This window comes from Zingiber officinale, chromosome 8A (assembly GCF_018446385.1).
Source record: "Zingiber officinale cultivar Zhangliang chromosome 8A, Zo_v1.1, whole genome shotgun sequence".
Classification (NCBI taxonomy): domain Eukaryota; kingdom Viridiplantae; phylum Streptophyta; class Magnoliopsida; order Zingiberales; family Zingiberaceae; genus Zingiber; species Zingiber officinale.
The window spans coordinates 22,367,033-22,391,382 of NC_056000.1; the positions used below are offsets into that span (position 1 = coordinate 22,367,033).

Below are 24,350 nucleotides of genomic sequence, written 5' to 3' on the forward strand. Positions count from 1 at the left end.
TTTATTAATAATTTATCAAAGTTAAAATAAATAAAAAGACAGTTTAGTTCACGAAACTCCCGAGGGATTCCGAGGAACAGTCTATTATACATAATGACTATATTTAATACTCGAACATATTTCTTCTAGGTCATACAATAATTTTATTGTTGTGTCGAAACTTTCCTACCTCGAAGTTAAAAATGATTGATATTTTTTTTAAAAAAAATTATAATTAAAATGTATATTAATAGTATTACAATAATTTATTATTATTTCTAAATTAGATAACATAAAATATTTTTTATTTTTAAAATTTTACTAATAATAAAAAAAATGAGGTTTGACATAAGATAAAGTTTTTGGGGCCTAGTTAGTCACTGCTACTAATTGTATAAATAATTATTGACAATATATGAAACTACCCTTTTAAATTTTACTAACAAAATTAAATATCACCCCCGGGATATGGTTGAGTTGGCTATACAGGTAGATATTGTTACAATGAGTAAGGTGTCGAATCTCGGCAAAGTCAAGAAAAATGCTCTCTCCACAATGGCCAACTGCAGCTTTCCGATTTACCTCCTCACATATGGTCGTAGGATTGATCGTGTTTAGTGGCGGATCCAGAAATTCAAGCATGGAGGGGTGATTTTTACATGAAACAAAGGGTAGTATCTTCTATCTCCATCGGTGAAACCCCATACTACTAGGGATTCCATTTCCGGCAAGGGGGGGCGACCGCCAATGCCGCCCCCCCCCCTCTGGATCCGCCCCTGTTGGCTGATAGTGGCGGATCCAGAAATTCAAGCATGGAGGGGCGATTTTTACGTGAAACAAAGGACAGTATCTTCTATCTCCACCGGTGGAACCCCATACTACTAGGGGTTCCATTACCGGCAAGGGGGGAGGGGGGCGACCGTCGATGCCGCCCCCCCTTGGATCCGTCCCTGATCGTGTTGGGCTTTTAGGGTGACAAATTCTACCTTTTGCTATAACTAATAAAATTAAATATTTTTAATATTTATTTTAAAAAATATTAAATTCTTTTTTTGCCTAGGGCCTCAAGAATAGTTGAGACGGGCCTGCTTACAAAGTATGAAGGATCTTTCTTTAAACTGAGAAAGCTACGCCAAAATTTTGTTGGTTATGGACTACAAGGCCGGCATTCAAAAAACATTAATGATCACTTTAAACTTTTTAAATTCAAATAAAAAACATATAATTATCAGATGACGATGTAGCATAACTAAAATTTCATTACAACATAATAGTAGCTGAACTGGTGAGAAGTTATATCATTATTTGTAGATATAGCACTATAACTGCGCGTTGCAAACAAAACACCTTAAAGATGACTATTCAGTGGAATCTTCTATTTCTAGCAATACAATAACTCTAAAATTGCTTGAATTATAATTCTAAATGCCGTGTAATTCTAATTTAAAATTTTGTAGGCAGCATCAGAAAGCGGCACTAAAGAGTGATTAATAATGGTGCATAATGAAATTACAGCGTGGCATAGAAATTCAAGGAAAAATATGTCCAGTAGGGGTTTAAACCGTCCTCTACAAAGATGGGACTTGACTTTTGTCAACGGGCTTAAATTTTGTAACTAAAAAGGTAGTCTCAAAGTCATGAGAGTTGCCTGACCTCATACTCATGGCAAATTTCCAAAGGAGTGTCTATAGAAACAGGCCTCTCCTCAGACCACAACTCCAAGTTGACTGTTCCAGCTCCCCATTCCACCATACATGTGTTCACCTGATGGAGATCAAAACGGTTGACTAAAGCTAGTCCTGCACACCTGTCCACCAGCATCCATTCACCTGGGAAAACTAATAGAGTCAATATGGGAATTTATCAATGTTACAAAGAGTGTAGCAATTGTCTCAGAAAAAAAAAGCAATATTTGTAAATGTATCACAGTTGAGGAAAAGGATAGGAATATGTAGTATCTGAGAAGTGAGAAATTAGATACCATTGGGGCGATTGTTCCCTTCAAATGACAGTTCTTGAGATCCGTCAAAGATTTCATGCTTTGAACCATCGATGGAAGTGAATGCAATGTGAACTTCAGTGGGATGCAAAAGCGTGAATGTCGGATGAATCCTTAGGCAAACCAACCTTCAAAAACATAAGAAAAAATTGAGGCATTTGACCAAATTAAAAACATAAATTACTAATAATAAATAAAAGGATTAGATTCCGGTTACAAGAGGAACACTTGGTTATATACAATGTTTATCCAGAATAAGTACACACAATATCACTGAGTAACGAAACAGAATTGAAGGTCAAATATCTAGCATACTATGTCAATCAGTTTCAGTATCCCTAAAATAACACAACCTATTTAAGTTACATTACTTTTGGTATGTTTTCAGTTTTCATAATAGCAAACCCAAAAAAGGAAGGACAAGTATAGCTAGATGATGATGACTTGCAGCCAAAGTTGAAGCTCTGAAGCTTACATTTGGCATTTTGGAGCTAAACACTTGGTAGATCTAGTTTTCAGAAAGAATAAGTATACAAAGTAGATGAAGAACCAATCACTTGTGTATTGCTGATCCCACCTCAAAATTTGGTAGGTCAACATAAGACATGAATAATAATATTTTATTTGTTGTTGATACTCATGACTAAAAGGTTGGAGAAAAATAACCGTGAGAATCCACCAGAACCGGCTCCAACATTGCGTGCAATGATGCTTGAATCAACACGTAGAATTTTAGGATTTCTTTTAACAATAGAAATTATCCGTTGGATAATCAATCCTCCACCGATATCCCCTTCCATGCCAAGTGATTCTTCCTCTCCAGACTGCTCAAGATCCCTCCTAAAGAAATATACCAATTCTGTCAATGTGATCATTGAAATTGGATTCGTGTTGAAAGAAACATATAATTAACTGTTTTTTTTCGGAGAAAAAATCATAGCAGTTACTAAAGATTTCCTGAATAGCAAGTTTGAGAAGCTATCTTTTACAGAAAATTGTAAGATAATCCTACCCGATAATTTTATATTCCTCTGAGCAGCCAGCAGACCGGTATTCAATACCGCTATATTCTTCATATCCGTCAATTTCAACTCGGCTGTGCAGCCACTGTGTACCTAAAATAACCATAAAAATATAATTGCTTACCCTCAAAGTATCTATAAATAGACAGTTCGTATTCAAGATTCTAACATGTAATCGCAAAGATTTACACTGCATGTGAGATCAGCTTGACATTTTGAAATTTCATCATTTACTTACTATTATTATTTTCCAGGTTTCCAAATTGAATCTTAAACTGAAAGGGTAAAATATCCCCTTCAAATCTTAGATAATAAAATTCTTACCCTAAAACACAGGGTAGACCATCCTCAATGATAACAACAGCCATGGCCAGACTATTTGGCGCCATACATGATCTTACAAAACATATAAATATATTGTTTGGAGGAGAAAAGTGCTTTGGTGTATAGTCTAAGGAGCTCATCTTCTGCTCTAAAAGGAAAAGAAAAAGTAAAGGGAAATCACAAAAACCTTTCTGTTTAGAGAACACTGCAGATTATCCACTTTAGGTTTCCAGATTGTACTAATACTCTTTGTTATTCTAGTCAATTTTCAGCAATAGGTCTAAATTACGTTGCACTTAAATAAGAACATCTTGCCCTTAGCATCCCAATGATACACCAACATGTTCATCATTTAATCTCTAATGCCCAAGTTCATCAAGCCAATTTGTATAAAATTTTGTTTAAATTGCTAACTAAGAAACCAAGAGGATGAGTGCAACCATGAAATGTAAAGGATTAATCCATTAATCTCTCCTAAATATATTATTGGGTGGCAATTAAATTTCCCCCAAAAATATGCAAATTACGGACCAAAAGAATAAAAATTCAAATAGGAGCAGATGTGAATGTAATTAAATTCAGACAAATAATTTTCTGAGCGAATGGCAAATTTTTTTATAATGTCTATATTGCTATGCCCAAGAGGTAAACATGATTTTGAAAACCGGACTAAATTGCCCAGTTCAACAGGGAACCAGCCAGTTCAACAATCTGATCTTGTCTCAAAACTGGTTTCATTAAAAACCTGATCAAACCAGAATAAAAACCAGGACCATTTCAATCAAAGATTGAATCCGCTATTTAATCATTGTCATCCTCCGATCAAATATTCAAAGTTATTAATAATCACAGTATTAAACTGGATTAAGCAGTTTAAAATATAAAGCATAACCTAAAGCTTTTATTTGAAAATTTTTATATTTAAATTCAATTGAGATTGTTAAATTTCATTCATTATCAAGAACCAGGCCACCTAGACCTTGTTTTTAGGAACAGTCTTCTTTCATTTTACGCAAGGGAATCCCCACCTCTTATGGACATGGGAGGTAGCCCATTCGGATTCCCCTCTGCTCAAGCACCTACTGCAGATACGTAGTCTTCTATTATTGGTTGTCGGCTCCTCGGAGGGTGCTGGACAATAACTAGCAAAGTGGGTTGCTCAAGATGGCGGGGTGGCTCGGGCATGACTTCTTTAGACATCCTAATCCTAAGAAGATATGATCCCGAACAGTGTGAAAGGCCTACTTACCGTCGAGTCATGCAGTCACACTTTGGATGTTGGCAAAGAGGCGTCTTTCCACAAGAGATAGACAAGATTACATGGAAGATCAACAGTGGTACGGGAATCGCAAGAACACCTACTCTTCGGGTACCCCCTATTACAGAATTATAGAAGAGGATTTGGAATTGGCTACACATGCAATAGAAGATGTGCACCTACCGAAAGACATTGAGAGTCTTCGGAAAATACTATTGTGCGAGTTGAATGTTGACAAAGGCCCGGCATCTTGCCTTGTCCTCTTTGGTCCACTATGTGCAAGAAATAGTAGTTTCTTTAATGAGGTGTAGTTAGACTATGAGAAAATTTTTAGAAGTGTACAAATGTACTTCAATCCTTAAGAGTGTACTCTAATCTAACACTTTGTCAATCATGAGCCGCTACTAAAGTCTGTGATCCTGTCCGAACCAAGAGTCAGCGGACGCTGGGCACGTGGCACTCTCTGCTGGATCCTCGAGTACTCCGGCGAACCTGCAACAAAACCGAGCCGGGAGGGGTGTCCCGGCGACGGTCCTCCGACGCTCAAGTCAGGCGAGGAATGACAAGAAGGTAGCCTCAAGATGAAGACGTGCATACCTCCGGTGAAGAAATGGAGGCCTTATATAGACCCCTCGAAGAAGCCTGGGCGCGCCAATCAAAGCAGCCACCTGCATTTGACCATGCCCAAGCATGGGTCTGTCAGAAGGGCCATGCCCAGATATGGACCCGTCAGAAAAGGCGTCCATGAGGCCATACTGCTACTGTATCCACCTTTCCATGATGTGACGGCAAGATCCTCCATCGTGCGATCTTATGTACGGCCTAATCATCAGACATGCTTCTGCCGATATTCCATATCCCGAGCCGAGCGCATAGGCCGCTCGGCCACCTTTTTCTCCCCTCGCCCTTATTTTGTCCGGGCGGGTTGCCCGCTCGGCTCTTTGGCCCCTGCCGTTCGGGCTCCCGGTCGGCCCTTCGATCCTCCTGCCTTGGCGTCGGAAACCCAAACCCATGGATGGGTTATCTAACTCCGCTCGGACATACCCGGATGATCGGCTCGGCCATTAACCGCTTAGTCAGCCCTTCATCGGTTCTCAAGCTGAGACCCTTCAGGAAGTGGGTTCCCCATTCTTACTGCCGGATCACTTGCCTTCCCTTCAAGTCTAGTCGAAGGAGGCCGTGAGTCCGACTGACTGGACTATATGTGTCCGAGCGGGCGGTCATCGCCTTACCGTCGCCTATAATATTCTTTGATCCGTTCGGCCCTTATGGCGGATTCAGCCGCTCGGCTCTTCGTTTTGAATGCCTCGTCGGTCAATGTGGATGTTTGCTTGTCTAAATCTTCTCGAAAATTGCGCAAATCCTTCCCATTAAGTCGCAACACGCGCGGTATGACGCGCATTAATTGTGCCTAGTGGCAAGGCGCCACGTGGCTCTTCCCACGTGGCGGCGATGCCTAGTACGATGGGACGCGATTGCTTTGAAATGGACGGGCGGATGTTGGCCTCGCCTTTCGTGACCTGCATCCGACGGCGGAGGCCGACCAGCCTCGGCAGTATAAAATCTTCTTCTCCTCCCTTCGCCGCATGCTTGCTTGCGCGTTGCCTTCTGCTTCGTTCTGTTGCTGCGGCCTCCGGCGATCTAGCGTCTGTTTTTAGGCGGCGATCACCTCATCGGTGATTCTTTTCACCCGTTTCCTTCCCAGTGAGTCTTCTTCCTTCACTTGCTAGGTCTTCTCTGCTCATTTCGCCCCTTTCGTTTCCCTGACTTTGATTTCTTGCTATTCTCTTGCCTCTCCGAGATGGCAAGTTCCTCTGAACCCATCACTCACGTTCACGGTCCCTGGTATATGACCATGGAGAGTCGGTTTGATGAGGAGGGTGCCCGGCGCCTCGTTCGGACGTATGGGATCCCTGATGACCACGAAATAATTATAGCCAGCCCGTCCGATCGGCCCCATAACCCGCCGATCGACACCATTTGCTTTTTTCTAGACCAATTTCAGGGCGGCCTTAGATTTCCTACCCACCCATTCATTTTGGAAGTTTGTAATTATTTCCGCTCGGCCAGCTTGTGCCAAACTCCTTTAGGTTGCTGAGCGGGTGGTTGTCCTCTTTAAGTTGCATAGTATCCCACTTGACCCCAAAATATTCCACTTCTTCTTCTACCCCAAACAATCCGAGTTGGGCACTTTCATTTTCCAGTAGAATAGGCTTCAAATTTTTGATAATATGCCGACCTCCAACAAGCACCGGAAGGAATTTTTCTTCTACATCCGACTTCCGAGCGGCATTTCAACCAAATGGCGATCATTGCCGACTCACCGGAGCTCAAGTTCAATCCACCTATCTTCACGCAATGAATTGGTTGTCCGTCACGATACAAGATCGACCGCTCAAGGTGTTATATATTTTCGTTATCTCCGTTCGGCCAATCTTCCCTACCGTATGGGTAAGAGACTCTTTACTCCCTTTACCTTTTTATCTAATTGATTTTAATTTCTCCTATTGCAGTTGAAGTCATGGCTACCGCTCATCTGAAACTGAAGGCCGTGGAGATCGAGGCGGCCACCAAAAAGGAGCTCGCCGAGCGGGGTCTCATCCCCAGCCGCCCGGCAGATGCGGGAGAGGGGGGGGGGGGGCGCAGTCCGCCCCTGAAACAGATGCTGCCCCATCCGCTTCAACGGAGGTTGAGGCGGATCCTGTTTACTCGGCTCCCGCCGAGCTGGGAAATCCCCCGTCCGAGGATCCACCACTAGAACTTCGGCGAAAACGTCGAAGAGACTCCGGTCCTCCGCCACCCCAAGAGGGGGAACCACACGAGCCGATCGGCGTTACTTCGTCCGATCGGCCCTCAAGTCCCGTTCACGAAATAACCTTGACGGGTCCGCTTGCCAAGCTTTTTGAGGACGCGCAGATTCAAGCGGCCCTCATGACGCCCAAGCAGCTCGGCGACAACAACATGCAACAGGCCACTCAGGTATTCATTTTTCTTCCTGTTCCATGCCACTATTTGATTCCTGATTTCGTTATTTCCTTTACAGCGCTGGGCTGAGCAAATCGCCACTAGCCGTCGGCTAGCCGAGCTGGAGGGTCTCCTGGAAAAACTTCAATTGTCGGGGGGTCCGTCGGCCGAGCGGGGGAAACAAACCCTCGAGGCCGAACAGAATTGGTGAAGAAGCAGGACGGGGACGTGAAGCGCGCCAGTGGCCGGAAGAGGCGAGCGATTGCTGATCTGGATAAAATGAAAGTCGAAGTCCGGGCCCTAGATCAGCAATCTAAGAAACTAGAGGCCGAGCTGAATGCCGAGCGGGAGATCCGTTCGGCAGAGCGCACAAAGGCCGAGGTGGACTTGAAGGTTGTACAAGACACCTTAACCGCTTCCCGAGCGGCCCTCAGAAAATATAAAGAGGGAGAGCCGAGTCGCCTAGCTGCAGCGCGCCAAGAATACCTCCACTCGGAGAGGTTCGGCGTAAAATTCGGTGGCAACGTCTCTTCCACCAGCGGTCAAAGTCACGATGACATACTTGAAGAAAGGGGGCCACCTTCCCGAGGGAATGCATATTCCCGCCTCCGACCTGGCGGCCATGATTGATGCTATTCCGGACGCCTTCTTCAACTTTGAAGACCCTGAGTGAGGCGGGTTATTTCAAGTACCTTCTGTATTTCATCCGCTCGGCGGATGCAAAATTTTTGTACCTGCCGTTCGGCATAATTCTTCTAATGAAACTGTTCCTTTGCTTGTTTTCCTACTAATCGTCCCTGATGTTCTTTGGTTTACTTATCGTTGATACTTAAGAGTCAGTCCTGCTCGTAAGAGTTCTCCTTCACGCGTCCGATCGGCTTGGCATATTGCATAGAGCCCGAGCGAGGTGGCCTACTCTCTTTGCATGTATCCTGCCTTTGTGAAGTCCACAAACGCCGAGTATCGAAGGACCAACTCCCAATCGGGCCTGAACGTTTTAATATTTGTAGTTTCCACGATTTCTTACTCTGGCATTCGTTATTCCGCTCGGGATGTTTATAGCCGATCGGCGCGGCTCTCGATTTTTGACGGTGCTCGTCGGCGCGGATATTTATAGCCGGTCGGCGCGGCTCTCGATCTTTAACGACGGTGCTCGTCGGCGCGGATATTTATAGCCGGTCGGCGCGGCTCTCGATCTTTAACGACGGTGCTCGTCGGTCTTCCGCGCGGGGGTTTTATAGAGGAGTGCGCGTCGATTGATCTTTAGCGACGGTGCTCGTCGGCGCGGATATTTATAGCCGGTCGGCGCGGCTCTCGATCTTTAACGACGGTGCTCGTCGGCGCGGATATTTATAGCCGGTCGGCGCGGCTCTCGATCTTTAACGACGGTGCTCGTCGGCGCGGATATTTATAGCCGGTCGGCGCGGCTCTCGATCTTTAACGACGGTGCTCGTCGGTCTTCCGCTCGGAAGGTTTATAGACGCCTGCTCTCTCGATCTTTAACGACTGAGCTCGTCGGGCGGATATTTATAGCCGGCGGCTCTCGATCTTTAACGACGGAGGATGAGACGCCGGCTCGCCTCTTGATCTTTAACGACGAGCTCGTCGCGCGGATATTTATAGTCGGCGGCTCTCGATCTTTAACGACGGTGCTCGTCGGAGCGGATATTTATAACCGGTCGGCGCGGTTCTCGATCTTTAACGACGGAGCTCGTCGGCGGATATTTATAGCGGTCGGCGCGGCTCGATCTTTAACGACGGTGCTCGTCGGGCGGATATTTATAGCCGGCGGCTCTCGATCTTTAACGACGAGCTCGTCGGCGCGGATATTTATAGGGCGCTCGATCTTTAACGACGGAGCTCGTCGGCGCGGATATTTATAATGGCGGCTCTCGATCTTTAACGACGGAGCTCGTCGGCGCGGATATTTATAATCGTCGGCGGCTCTCGATCTTTAACGACGAGCTCGTCGGCGCGGATATTTATAGCCGATCGGCGGCTCTCGATCTTTAACGACGGAGCTCGCCGGCGGATATTTATAGCCGGTCGGCGGCTCTACGGCTTAACGTCTGGGCTAGACTAATTTTGACACTCGGCGCACCTTTCACCCACTTGGATAATGCCGTCCTGGCCGAACGGCTCGGGATCTACTTCGTCGAGTATTTTGGCTCGGATAATATACCTCCGTCCGAACGGTACGAGGCCTTCGATCCTCGAGCGCTCGGTTTTTACCCATCCGAACGTCACGGGTTATTTGCTTACAAGTCTTAACCATATAAACCTCCCGGCCGATCGGCTCGGGGGCCTTCGCGCTACGATGATAATGCCTTATATTCGCTCCTTTGACTTTTCATCTCTGCATTTCAAGTATTTAGTCGAAAAATGAAATACACAGGGTGATTTACAGTGATACACCTTTCACCCCGCCCGGTAAGGCTGGAGGTGGTTCGCGCTCCACGGCCTATCTAGCTGTCGTCCGTCCTCCTCCAGATAATACGCGCCCGAGCGGAGCTTTTCGATGATTTTGAAAGGGCCTGCCCATGGCGCTTCCAGCTTGCCGACGGCTTGACTTTCTTCCAGACAAGATCGCCGACTTGGAACGATCTGGGAATTACGCGCCGGTTGTAGTTTTGCTTCATCCGCTGACGGTATGCCATCAGCCGAACGGACGCCTTTGCCCTCTCCTCTTCTACCAAGTCCAGCTCCATGTTTCTTCGTTCGGTGTTGTCATCATCATAGCTCTGGATCCTGGCTGACTCAACGCCGACTTCGACCGGTATGACAGCCTCACCGCCATATACCAAATGGAACGGTGTGACTCCCGTCCCTTCTTTTGGCGTCGTTCGGACGGCACTTCATCCGGCCAACTCCCTCCCAAATGGTCGAGCCGAGCGCGCAGAATACGAAGAATCTCCCGGTTGGTGACTTCAGCTTGACCGTTGCTCTGAGGATAGGCTACGGACGTGAAGTGTTGCTCAATGCCGTAGCTTTTGCACCAATCCTCTAACATCTTCCCTGTAAACTGCCGCCCGTTGTCGGACACTAGTCGGCGAGGGATGCCGAACCGACAAATGATGTGTTGCCAAATGAATTTTTTAACCATCTGTTCAGTGATCTTTGCCAGCGGCTCGGCCTCCACCCACTTGGAGAAATAATCTACCGCCACTAGTAAAAATTTCCTCTGCCCGGTCGCCATCGGAAATGGACCCACAATATCCATTCCCCATTGATCGAACGGACATGAGATGGTTGATGCCTTCATCTCCTCTGCCGGTCGGTGGGAGGAGTTGTGATACTTCTGGCATGAAAGGCATGTAGATACTGTCTGAGCGGCATCTGTTTGTAAAGTTGGCCAAAAGTATCCGGCCAAGAGGATCTTCTTGCCAATGAGCGCGCCGGATGCCCCCGCATGATCCTTGATGTACTTCCTGGAGGTAAGGTGAGTCCTCCGAGCTTACACATTTCAGCAAAGGGCGCGAGAAAGCTTTCTTGTAAAGCTGATCTCCGATGAGTGTGAACCGACCGCCTTCTTCTGAGGAGCCCGGCTGCATATTCATCGGATGGTGTGTGCCCGAACGGAGGAATTCTATAATGGGTGTCCTCCGGTCACTGAAATGTGAGGCCCTCCATCCGATCGACACGCGCCACCGAGCGTTTTTCGATTGGTTGAACGGCGACCGTTATCGAGCTCGCTAGTTCGCTAACTCATCGGTTCTCCGCTCGGGATCTTCCGAATAAGCACCTCTTGGAAAGTAGCTTTGAGTTTTCAAAGGCCTCGGTAGAGTTCGAGCCGAACACGCTGATTTCAAAGGTGCCGAAAGTTCTTTGAGCGCCAACCGTGAATCGAATAGAGTGTCACCCGAGTTGCTCCCACATGCTGCCTGCAATCCGGCTATGAGGGCCTCATACTCTGCTTCGTTGTTAGTAGCTTTGTAATCTAGCCGGACGGATAGGTGCATCTTTTCTTCCTGAGGTGAGAGTAGTAATATTCCGATCCCACTTCCAAGCCGAGTGGAGGATCCATCCACATATATTCTCCACATAGCTTCAGGCTCTGGCCTTTGCACTTCGGTCACAAAATCAGCCAAGGATTGGGCTTTAATCGCCGAGCGGGGCTGATATTGGATGTCAAATTCACTCAATTCTGTCGTCCACTTGATAAGCCGTCCAGACGCTTCCGGATTCAACAGCACTCTTCCAAGTGGACTGTTCGTCCGGACAATAATGGTATGGGCCAAGAAATACGGTCGCAGGCGCCGAGCGGCAAGAACCAAAGCGAAAGCCAACTTCTCGAGCCCGGTGTAACGAGATTCAGCGTCTTTTAAAATATGGCTTAGAAAATACACCGGCTGCTCTTCGCCGTTCGCCCTCACAAGTGCTGAGCCCACAGCATACTCAGTTGACGACAGATACATATAAAGTGACTCACCCCCGATCGGCTTGGCTAACACTGGCAGAGAATTAAGATATATCTTCAACTCTTCAAATGCTCGGTCACATTCTTCATCCCACTGGAACTTAGCAGCCTTGCGCAGAACCTTGAAGAATGGAAGGCTCCGGTCGGCGGTTCTGGAGATGAATCTGGATAAAGCAGTTATCCGACCGGTCAACCTCTGCACTTCTCTAGTATTTCTAGGGGACGGCATGTCTTGCAGTGCTTTCACCTTGCTGGGATTTGCTTCGATTCCCCGCTCGGTCACTATGTACCCCAAGAACGCCCTCCTAGCTCCGAACAGGCACTTTGGATTTAGCTTGACTCCATATTTGCGCAGTGTTGGAAGGTTTCTTCCATATCCTTGAAAAGATCGGCCGCTCGGACGGATTTGATAAGAATGTCGTCAACATAAACTTCCGATTCCCCTATCTGCTCCTTGAAAACCTTGTTCATCAAGCGTTGATAGGTGGCTCGGCATTCTTCAATCCGAACGGCATCACATCATAACAATAACGAAGCTTACTTTTTCTTGGTCTTCCCGAGCGAGCGTGATATCCTTGGTAAGCATCAAGCATGCAAATTAGTTCGCACCTGGAGTCCACCAACCGATCTATCCGGCGAGGATAAAAATCTGGGGTACCTTGTTTAAATCTCGAAGTCGACGCACCCTCCACTGCCGCCCTTGAGACCAAGACTACGCTGCCACCACTGGGAACCGCACTCGCGATGTGGCCGGCCTTGAAGTTTTTCTACTCCGTCCGGATGATGGCATTCGCCGCGCGAAGTCCCTTTTCTCCGCTTCATCGCCGAGGTCCGGACATGCAATTCATGTTGCGCTAGGCTCGGCGAAATTCCGTGCGACTAGACGAAGACATCATGATTTCGTTGGAGGCATCGATCTTCTTCCTTTTCTTTCGCCGGATCGAGGCGATAAAGTCGTGGCCTCCGATCGGCCTGGATGGATCTGGACTTCCTCCTTTTCATCATAAATTAAAGCAGGAGGTTTCTGGTTATGGCATGTACCTCAATTGGGAGCCTTCCGAGCAAGCCTCGCCGGATCATCTCTATATAGACCGCCGAGTGCTAGCTGATCTCCCCGCACTTCTCCTACTTTGTCCTCCACGGGAATTTTATCTTCTGATGGAAGGTTGAGACAATCGCTCGGAATTCGCCGTCGCCCCAAAATGACGTTGTAGGATGAGGGAGAGTCGACCACCACGGTTAATCTGCCCGTCCTCCCGGCGGCTCTTCTCCCGAGGTGGCCACCGGATTGTCCGACCTGAACCGTTACAGTAAACCCGTAGAGCGGGGTTGTCATGGCCAGCAGCTCAATTTGCAGCCGATCGAACGCCTTCTTGAATACGATGTTGACCGAACTCCCTGGTCAACAAATACGCGGTGAATGGTGTAATTTGCTATTACCGCTTTAATGAACAGGCTCGTGGGGCACTTCTACTCCTTCTAAGTCCTCGGGTCCGAAAGTGATTTCGGTCCACTCGCGCTCCTGGCTGCAACCGACCGCGTGGATCTGAAGTTGCCGGACGCCCGCTTGGCTCGGTTGGAGTCTCCTCCGGCCGGCCCACCAGCAATGCTGATCTCGCCGGGAAGTATTGCTCCTATTTTCCTCCTCCCGAGCGGACGGCCGTGACCGTTCTCTGGACGCCCGGCGATTCTCCTGCCTCGGGATCGGTGCCGATCGGGTGTCTGCTGATGTCGCCGGTCGGCTTCATGAGTCCTAAGTCTCCTGCCGGTGGGAGGAGACCGTCGCTCGGCTTTCCGGGAACAAGATTGGACACAAAGGGAAGGCTTCGCAATCCCTCGTGTTATGCGTATCCGTCTGGTGGTAAGAGCGGAACATGGGGTCCACCTCTTCTTTGGCTTGAGTCGAGCGGACCTCTTGTACGTGAGATATGGCGTGTGGGGATCGGATTGCTTGACCTCGGTCCTCTAGGCGGGCGGCTTGCTTCCGCGATGAATAGGTGCCCGCTCGAGGTTCCTTTTTCCGAAGCGGCTCATGCTTCTTCCACATTTATGTATTCGTTGGCCCGATGCAGCATGTGATCATAATCTCGGGCGGCTTTCGGATGAGCGATCGGAAGAAGTCCCCATCCACAAGGCCTTGCGTGAAGGCATTCATCATTGTCTCCGATGTGGCGTTGGGATATCCATCGCCACTTGGTTGAATCGCTGTAAGCTCGAAGCGATTCTCTCGGCTCTTGCTTGATGGCAAACAAGTCGACACTTGTCTTCTAGTGTCGGCGGTTGGTGGGGCCGTTCGAATTCCTTGAAGCTCGTGATGGATCCGTCCGAAACCTTGAAACCACCGTTGAGCCGATCCAGAGGGTGGTAAGGAAAACTTACACTTTACTCCATCCGTATGGAGCGTGGTCAGATATCGAACTTACCGGATGATCATCCGGTCCGTTGTTCCATTGGATTCGCCGATCGTCGGAGGCACGTAGTGTAGGCAGAGGGTCTCGTAGGATAACCTCCAAAATTGACGATTGATCCGCTCGGGAGGAGTCCGGGGAGTTTTCCCTTCCTGTCATCCCGCCTTGGCATTTCATCCGAGGAAGATCCTCTATCTCTTCGGGCTGGTATGGCTTCGGGTGCGAAACAAGGCCCGATGGAATGCGACGGTGCCGCTCGGCCACGAGACGCAGATGTTGCTTGTTGCTCCGCCCGCTCGGCGGATGCTTTTTTTTGCTCCATGAGTTTGGCGGCCCTTATCTCGACCAGGCGTCGAGTTCCTCTGCTGAAAGCGTCACCGTGCAGCCTCGTCCATTGTCTCCGATCGGATGCGGAGCGTTCCCACGACGGCGCCACTTTGATCTGTCCGAACCAAGAGTCGGACGCACGTGGCGCTCTGCTGGATCCTCGAGTACTCGGCGAACTGCAACAAAACCGAGCCGGAGGGGTGTCCCGGCGACTCCGACGCTCAAGTCAGGCGAGGAATGACAAGAAGGTAGCCTCAAGATGAAGACGTATACCTCCGGTGAAGAAATGGAGGCCTTATATGACCCTCGAAGAAGCTCGGCGCCAATCAAAGCACCACTGCGTTTGACCATGCCTGCATGGGTCTCGAAGGGCCATGCCGATATGGACCCGTCAGAAAAGGCGTCCATGAGGCCATACTGCTACTGTATCCACCTTTCCATGATGTGACGGCAAGATCCTCCATCGTGCGATCTTATGTACGGCCTAATCATCAGACATGCTTCTGCCGATATTCCATATCCCGAGCCGAGCGCATAGGCCGTTCGGCCACCTTCTTCTCCCCTCGCCCTTATTTTGTCCGGGCGGGTTGCCCGCTCGGCTCTTTGGCCCCTGACGTTCGGGCTCCCGGTCGGCCCTTCGATCCTCCTGCCTTGGCGTCGGAAACCCAAACCCATGGATGGGTTATCTAACTCCGCTCGGACATACCCGGATGATCGGCTCGGCCATTAACCGCTTAGTCAGCCCTTCATCGGTTCTCAAGCTGAGACCCTTCAGGAAGTGGGTTCCCCATTCTTACTGCCGGATCAGTCTGCTTATTGTACACTTTGTCAATGCTATATATAAAATTTTACTTATCCAAAAAAAATTAAACTTTTTAAGTTTAATAAAAATTTCCAATCTTGCTTTTCAAATCAATAATTTGTCTATTTATCCCTCCATGTGTGTCAATTCCAATATCAAAGACTGTGTATTTTGATATTACATCGTAATATCACAGTCAAATCTCTGTTTTGCTCAGTTTGTTTCATTCCCTCCAACTGTGGACTGCTTCATCGGGCATCTGCTCGGAGACCAATTTTCTGACACAAAGTTGTCTTCCACGGCCACTTCCCAAGCAAGTTGCATCTAACACATCACACGTCGCAAATGTATATATTGTGGAGATGATGACTTTAATATATTTGTTGGCAATAAGTTAAGGATTATGTATTTGAAATATCTAAGGATATTTATGACAACATTTCCAAGTCAACTGGTTTGATGGTTCAATAGTTTGAAGAGTTGAACAATCGACCAATTAGCCTTGCTGATTCAATCTCAAGTCCGATTTTCAGAACATTAGCGGTAAACAGATGGTAGTTTTAAAATGCAATATCAATAAAACAAAGAGTGCTATTGGTTATTTTGAGGCATAAATGTAATTGTTTACCTGAAGGAAGATGATTCATAGATACAATTCGTCCACCAATCCAGGGCACCACCTTCAAGGCCCAGTCACCACTTTTCAGCTCCACAGGAGTCTTTGAGAGCTCAAATCCCTTCTGACCAGTAAGTCCATCTTCACTTGGGATATTCTTGGCGTTTTCTGCATAGATCAATGCTCAATAAATGGGTACATCTCAATCACATCTGAATGGCATAAAATTGTTGCAATTTGCCCCGAAACACTTTGGGCACCAATTAGAATATGAATGCTTTAACAAAAAAATAATAATAACAGTGTTTTAGGCAACATCTCATCATTATTGTATCTATAGTTTAGGCCCTTGGCATTTTATGTTTAAATAGAAAATTGTTTTAGGGTGCTTATTTAAGCAAGTCTGACTACTCTTAAATCTATGTATTGGTTATAATTCAGATTCATGACCACTAGCAATTTTCAACAGTCTAGGCTTCGAGGAACTGAATGGAAAGAGTTATGAGCAATTATACTGTAATTATCACATTCAAAAGAATTAAATCCCACAAATGCAATCCTCATTTCACATTTCTTAAATATCAATTAGGCTAATTTGACTAAACTAATCCACATTATAAATAAAGAATTAGACATTTTCTTCAGTAGAATAACACGCTTGGTTGAAAAGCAAAGGACAGCATCATAGCTGATGCCAATGACTATCAAACAAATTTTAACCAAGATTTAAAAGGTCATTCTATGTTGTAGTCAGGTTAGCCATGAATAGTATGATTTTGGTACCATATTATAAGATTGAAAAGAAAAGGGCAGTGGCATAGTAGATGTCCACGACTATCAATCAACTTTTAACCAAGATTTAAAAGGTCATTCTGTGCTGTAGTCAGGTTAGCCAGAATAGTATGATTTTGGTACCATATTGTATGATTGAAAAGAAAAGGACAGTGACATAGTAGATGCCTATGACTATCAATCAACTTTTAACCAAGATTTAAAAGGTCATTCTGTGTTGTGATGTAGGTTTCTTGATAGAATAGTATAACTTTGATACCATATCAATGCTAACAGTTAGCACACTTCAAATTGTTTCAAGAACTCAATGAATTTTAATCCTATGATCTTTACAGAGCTTATTTCCTTACAAATATAAACCTACAACAACTACAAAGCTAATTGAAATTAAAATTTTAGAATAAGAAATTATAAAATTATAATAACCATCGTAATTAATGATTATATCTTCCAAATACCAAAATGCTTGCATCAGAGTATTAGTTCTGGTAAGCACCCTATTGAGATTAATCTTCTAATTTTTTTTTTCTAAGACCAAATTAAATAATACTCTTAGGACATCCAATAATGGAATTGATTCCTCCACATATCCTTAGATATATCTTAATTAACCCACTTCAAGTAGGAGTTGGACTAATACAGTCGAAATGTGAACACCTATAGGCGCAAGTACAAGATATGAATTTATTTCGCTTTCTTGGACTCTTGCATTGCTCCTCTTGCTACTGTCGCTCCGGCTGTGTGCTGTGCTTCTAATATCTCCTCTTTCCTTCCCCTCTTATTTTAGTGTTTCATCTCCTCTCCATAACAAAAAAAACAGTCATGAAAAAAGAATCTTCCTGCTAAGTTAGCATAAAACAAAAATGGGTACTTCTCCTTTTCCCCATTCTGCCTTTCTACTCCACGTGGTTGACAGATGTTATCAAAGGAAGTCATAAAACAGACAATTTTCCTATCCCAGTAGACTATAGACGGAACTGACCAAGATAAATCATGTCTCTATCGGTACTATCAAAATTGTATCGGCATGAGCTACAAAGCAACATTTACCCATGCAGTCCTAGTATCAATATCGAGTGGCAACTGAAATGACATATTTTAGTTGCAAAGACTACTATTAATCAACATTTGCAGCCATACCAAGAAACAATTTTGGACATTAGATGACTAAAATGCAACTGCTAATACATGTTCCGGTAGAGTCAATCTACATTAAGTTCATTAACCATTATGCTTTATTTCTAATAAAAGTTCCCATTAACTATCAGATAACTGAGTAAAACTTGTACAATGATTTAGTGACGTTCTCATAGATGGTGAGATAATTACTCATTTGTTTTCTGTACCAATCTTCACTAGCTGATACCAATTTAACCACTTGAGATTCTGAAGGAATTTCCAAGTGCAGTTCCTCTCCATCAATGCCTCGTGCATCAATCTGAAAACAACGTCAAAGGAAATAAGCTTGTCGCATAACTTTAAAATCAAGTGGTTCAATCATATTGTTGCAAGGAATAATTTACCATAGCACCTCCTCCAAGCAATAATTTTACAAGCAGAGGCCGTTTTGGCCTCTTGTATGACCCTTCCGATTTTGAAACTTTAACTGTTAAGTTTGAAGAAACGATTTCTGCAGAATAATATGTCAAGAGATAATTGCCTTGGGTGTATCCATACCCATCACCATCATCTTCATATAGAACACCTTCGGCTTTACCTGGAGACATATAGTCAAGGGTGATGACTATGTATAACTGTATTTAATAGCATCCTAGTACACAGAATTAGATGTCTAAGAAGATGCCGTGGTTTAGCCAAAAGACCCATATGATTGGTCATTTTATTCTTGTTTGAGAATTTTGATCAAAATACTGAAGAAAGTTTTTGTAAAGTTGTATTTGTAGTGCAAAACTATCTTGTATCTTCGGTGATGCCCAGTTGATTTTTGACAAATGTACCAAAAAAATAAAAAATGGAGCCAACCAGATCAATATTTTCTTCAATATTAGAGTAATTATTGCCTTGATTAAAAGAGAAAAATATTTGAGTTGGAAGGGTACCATTTTCATCTAAAGAAATAAGAAGTGAAAGTTCATCTGTTGGGTTTGTTTCACCAACATATTGTACAGGTTGGCCCACAGGAAGTATTGATCCACCTCGCAAGTACAAAGATGGAAGATCCTGACATTAGAAAGCAGAAAGTAGCATTAGCATAAGAATGAATGAGCTATTAGTATGAACCAGATCATTAAGTTTTTAATAAACATACTGGGTGTGAATCACTGAAATCAAAACGTTGCCAAATTCCTTTTGGCATGATACATGCACATTCATGTGACCCTTGATCTGGCATAGTGCTGATTCAAAGGAGAAGAACAAATCATAAGCAAACAAGATAGTGACTCAAAGCTTCCATTTCTTTAAAAAAAAATATATAGTCAAACATAGACAATCTAATACAAGAAAACTAGTAGTGCAGTTTTGCTAAATTATTCATTATATGTTTGTCAAATTTTAGTACTAGTGTAGGATTGACTCGCAATATTGAACCCATTAGAGTAACTTTTTGCTAAATACTAAAATCAACAAATGACAACAGGAATTGTTCTATGTACAAACTTTATCTTCACCAAGCGTGGGTTTATTTGAATAATTTGAGTTTTTTTTTTCTATCTCGGACATGTCTCTTTGCTTTCACATAATACTGGAGATTATAAAAAAAATTGCACCATTTCTGTAATAGATAAATAAAAGCACTAAACCAGAAAGAGACTTTCAGAAAACACTGCAATGTATAGTCCTTTTCGTATATACAACGAATTAATACAGGCTCATATATTTATATTTATATGTTTTTAAAAGATAAAGATGAAATAGACAATAAGATAAGATATGATAAGATATGGTAAGATAAGATATAATAAGATAGTAAGATAAGATATGATAAGATAGTAAGATAAGATATGATATTCTACACTTCCCCTCAAGCTAGATGGTATATGTTATACATCCCAAGCTTGTCTATTAACCAGTCAAACATAGGCTTAAAGAGAGCTTTTGTAAGAATGTATGCAGCCTACTGTGTGGTAAGTATGTAGGAGACTTCGATAATGCCTTCATCAATTTTCTCCTTAATGAAATGTCAGTCAATCTCAACATGCTTCGTTCTATCATGATGGACAGTGTTGTGTGAAATTGAGATCGCAACTTTGTTATCACACCAAATAATTATGGAACTTTGCTTTGATATATGTAGTTCTTCAAGGAGTTGTTTCAGCCAAAAAGCTTCACATATACCAAGAGCACTGGAACGCTTGGCCTCGGCACTACTTCTTGCTACAACAGACTACTTATTTCACCAAGTGACCAGATTTCCAAACACAAAAGAACAATAACCCGAAGTGGATCTCTGATTATTTGGACACCCTGCCCAACCAGAATCAACGAATACTTCAATATTTCTTGTGGCGTTTTCCCTAAACATTAACTCTCTGCTAGGAGTTCCCTTTAGATACTTCAAAATACTGTTTGCATCATTCAAGTGACATTGATATGGTGAGTGCATAAATTGGCTAATACAACTCACCGGAAATGCAATGTCAGGTCTGGTGTGCGCAAAATAAATCAATCTGCCAATAAGTCGCAGAAACATGCCTCGATCTACTAGTGAATCTTCTGGATGAGTCTCAAGTTTTACATTTGGATCCATGGAAGTATCAACTGGTTTACATCCCATTAACCCGATGTCTCTTAGCAAGTTCAGAATATATTTTCGTTGTGAGACGAATATTCCTTGCTTCGAGCAACTTCCATTCCAAGGAAAAATCATAGTTTCCCAAGATCCTCCATTTCAAATGTTGTTGTAAGATGTTTTTGATCCTTTCTATCTCTTCATGATTATTACCGATGATTATAATGTCGTCTACATAAACAATCAATATGCCAATCTTATCCTTTACTCCATGGTGAAATAGAGTATGGTCGGTGTGAGCTTGCTTGTAACCGAGTTGCTGAACCATCTTGGCAAACCTATCAAACCAAGCCTTAGGAGATTGCTTTAGACCGTAGAGAGCCTTCTTTAGATGACAAGTTGAGACTTCTTTATTCTTGTTGAACCTAGGTGGCAGATCCACGTACTCCTCTTCTGCTAGATCGTCGTTGAGAAAGGATTATTGACGTCCAGTTGGTGAAGTGGCCAATCTAAGTTTGCTGCAAGAGATAGCAATACCCGAATAGTGTTGATCTTTGCCACGGGAGCAAAAGCTTCTTGGTAGTCAATTCCGTAAGTTTGAGTGTACCCCTTGACCATGAGACAAACTTTGTATCTTTCAACCAAACCATCACTCTTGCACTTAATCGTGAAGACCCATTTGCAGCCAACTAGGTCTTTTCATGCTGGTCGATTGACTATGTCCCATGTACCTTTTTTTTCCAAAGCTTTGATCTCTTCATGGATCATTGTACGCCAATGTTTGTATTGAAGAGCCTCGTCAATATTGGCTGGTACTATTGTTTCTGAGAGACTGGTTACCAACGCACGCATATGTCTAGATAGATGAAAGTAACTTAAAAAATCTGAGATAGGATGTCGAGTACACAAACGAATACCTTTGCGAAGTGCAATTGGCATATCAATTGTGGCAACTTAGTATCATCATGACCAGAACTTGAGCCAGACAAGTAAGGTGTCGGAGATATCCTACTATAAGTCAATGAAAAAGGTTCAACTGGTCTGGAAATTCTAGGCACTGGAATGATACGAGGAGATATTTGTGGCTTTTTTTTGTGGTGATTGTGGATTTTCCTTCTTTGGAATTTCTGGATCTACAAAAGGGTAATCTTGAATTTTGGAATTTTGAATTTCTAGGTCTTTGGAAGTAAGATAGATTCCTGATTTTGTGGAGTTAAGATCTCCCCCCTAGCTCGATTAGGAGGTGGATTTGTTTTCCAAAAATATTCTCAATTAGTTAGAGAAATATGAGATAGGACCCAATTTTTAATCAGAGACTCCCCCTAGAAGATTTCGAATAAAAAGATTGGTGTTCAAAAAAGGTGACATCTTTAGAGATAAATATTTTCTTTTTGAAGGAGAATAATATCTATAACCTTGTCTCGATGAAAGAGTACCCAACAAAAACGCAATTGTGACTTCTATGATCTAACTTAGACCTAAGATGATTATGAATATGAACGAAAACCTAGCATCCAAATATGCGTAAAGGAAGATTGGAAAAGATATGAGATTTTGAAAAACATTTTTGAAGAGTGGAAATTGGGGTTATAAATTTTAACACCCGAGTTGGTAATCGATTTATCAAATAGCAAGGAGTTAAAATAGCATCCCTCATAAGTGTTTATGTAAATTGCTAGTAAAAAGTAGTGTGCGAACAACTTCTAGAAGATGACGATTTTTTCTTTCGGATACACCATTTTGTTGTGATATATCTGTAGGACCGTGATTGTTCGATAGAGGGGGGGTGAATATCGATTCGAAAACTCGAGTGTAAAAGTATGCAGCGGAAAAGTAAATGAACACAGTTGATTTTACTTCGTTCGGAGCCTGTGACGACTCCTACTCGAAGGCCCGTGGTCCTTGACCATTTTCGTTGGGCAATCACTAGCAATTCGAATATGATTACAAAAGGAGTACAAGAAATGCTAATGAAACAAAGTGATACCGACAAGGAAATTAACCAAAGAAGAAGGAGCACTTTGTCGGAGCTTTGTTAGCGTCGTGGGAGCGTAGAGCAGCAGGACAAGCAGTCGAAGAGTTCTCAGTTGTGTCTGAAGCTCCACCCCTGGGGCTTCTTTTATATGCTGCTCCGGGCGCCTGGATCCCTTCCGGGCGCCCTGGTGCGACGTGGCAAGTCCAGTCAGGATGCTCCACGTGACGAGGCGACGCAGAGGATAAAAGTTGCCTCCGGGCGCCCAGACCACCTTTTTCCAGAGATTCCTTCTCCTGCAAAACAAGATTAGTCCGAGGCAAAATATACCCTGCAACACAGATTGTTAGCACAATTTATAAACAGAAAAAGTATGACTTAGATTCCGTCTTTCCGAGACCGGAATCTAGTCACGATCTCGACTTAGATATCTGAAATGGATCTAAGCCGGATCGACGCCTAATGTTCCCTTCCCGGGAACGCGTCCTCACAGTCACTCCCTTCCAGTGACTTAACTTTACTCACCTGCCAGACGTCCGGTCAGCCCTTCGACCCGTCTGGACTTCTCGCCAGCTATCCGATCAGCCCATCGACCTAGCTGGACTTCTCGCCAAGCGTCCGGTCAGCCCGTCGACCCGCTTGGACTTCTCGCCAGCTATCCGGTCAGCCCGTCGACCTAGCTGGGCTTCGTGCCAGACATCCGGTCAGTCCGTCGACCTATCTGGGCTTCTCCTGCACACTCGATCAGAGTGTTAGACAACAACAGACTAACTTAACCTGATTTGTCATTCATCAAAAACCTGGGTTAAATCGTTAGTGCTAACCGCACCAACAATATCGACACAAAAGCTTTGATGAATAATACCCCCTTTTTGAAGAAAAATCATTTAGTGAGGAATTAGAATATTCAGTTTCATTTCCAGTTCGAAGAATTTGGATACGAGAGTTAAATTGAGTGAGAATCATGTTATAAAATTGCTCAAATATATGCGCAACTTCAGATTTTTCACTTAAAAGAAAAATCCAACAACTACGAGAATGGTCATCAATAAAAGAAATAAACCACTTTTTATTTGAATTGAAGAAAATCGTGAAGGACTGCATAGGTTACTATGAACAAGGGAAAAAGGTTTCGAAGCATGATATGAATGAATGGAAAAAGAAACCCTAGTGTGTTTAGCTAATTGACATATTTCACACACAAAGTGATCTGAAGAAAGAAACAACGTAGGAAACAAGTGACACATATAAGAGAAACTAAGATGGCCAAGGTAGTGATGGAGTAGCTTTATTTGGTGGTGGCGGTGGGAAGAGACTAAACCATGAACAACTTGACAACAACATGCCTAAGAGCTAGCACATAGAAAGTGGTACAATCCAGCCACCTCATCAGCACGCCCAATCGTGCTCCCTGAATCCCGATCCTGAAAAGCACATGACTTTTAGAAAAAATTAACCACACAATCAGAATCACGAGTAGTTTGCTAATTGAGTGCAAGTTATACGACAACTTGGGAACAAATAAAACTTTATGCAGCAAAAGATTGGGACTAAGAGTCACATTTTCAATTCCCACTACTGGTGAAACAGATTCATTTGCCAGAGTAACAGAATGAGTAGAGTACCAGAATATTGACTGTATGAAGAAAAATAGTACGAGCACCTGACATATGCTCAGAAGCACAAGAATCAATAATCCAAGAATTACCCAATGTGGCTGACTGATTCATAGTAGAGGAGGAAATACCATGAGTCATCAAGGATGTAGAGGATGAGAAC

At 44.1% G+C, this 24,350-nt stretch overlaps 1 protein-coding gene across 2 annotated transcripts in view; it reads right to left on the reverse strand.

Moving 5' to 3' along the window:
- Nucleotides 1-1,445: 1,445 nt before the first annotated feature.
- Nucleotides 1,446-24,350, reverse strand: part of LOC122007960 (alpha-glucosidase 2-like) — a 32,044-nt gene continuing 9,139 nt past the window's right edge. For both annotated transcript variants that reach the window (XM_042563499.1, XM_042563498.1), the window contains exons 15-23: nucleotides 19,178-19,265; nucleotides 18,969-19,089; nucleotides 18,432-18,625; nucleotides 18,238-18,346; nucleotides 16,129-16,284; nucleotides 2,991-3,093; nucleotides 2,645-2,818; nucleotides 1,961-2,106; nucleotides 1,446-1,808 (exon numbers count right to left, since the gene is read on the reverse strand). In XM_042563499.1, the coding sequence (XP_042419433.1) occupies nucleotides 1,615-1,808; nucleotides 1,961-2,106; nucleotides 2,645-2,818; nucleotides 2,991-3,093; nucleotides 16,129-16,284; nucleotides 18,238-18,346; nucleotides 18,432-18,625; nucleotides 18,969-19,089; nucleotides 19,178-19,265 (1,285 nt within the window). In that variant the 3' untranslated portion in view covers nucleotides 1,446-1,614. The remainder of the gene's footprint in view (nucleotides 1,809-1,960; nucleotides 2,107-2,644; nucleotides 2,819-2,990; nucleotides 3,094-16,128; nucleotides 16,285-18,237; nucleotides 18,347-18,431; nucleotides 18,626-18,968; nucleotides 19,090-19,177; nucleotides 19,266-24,350) is intronic.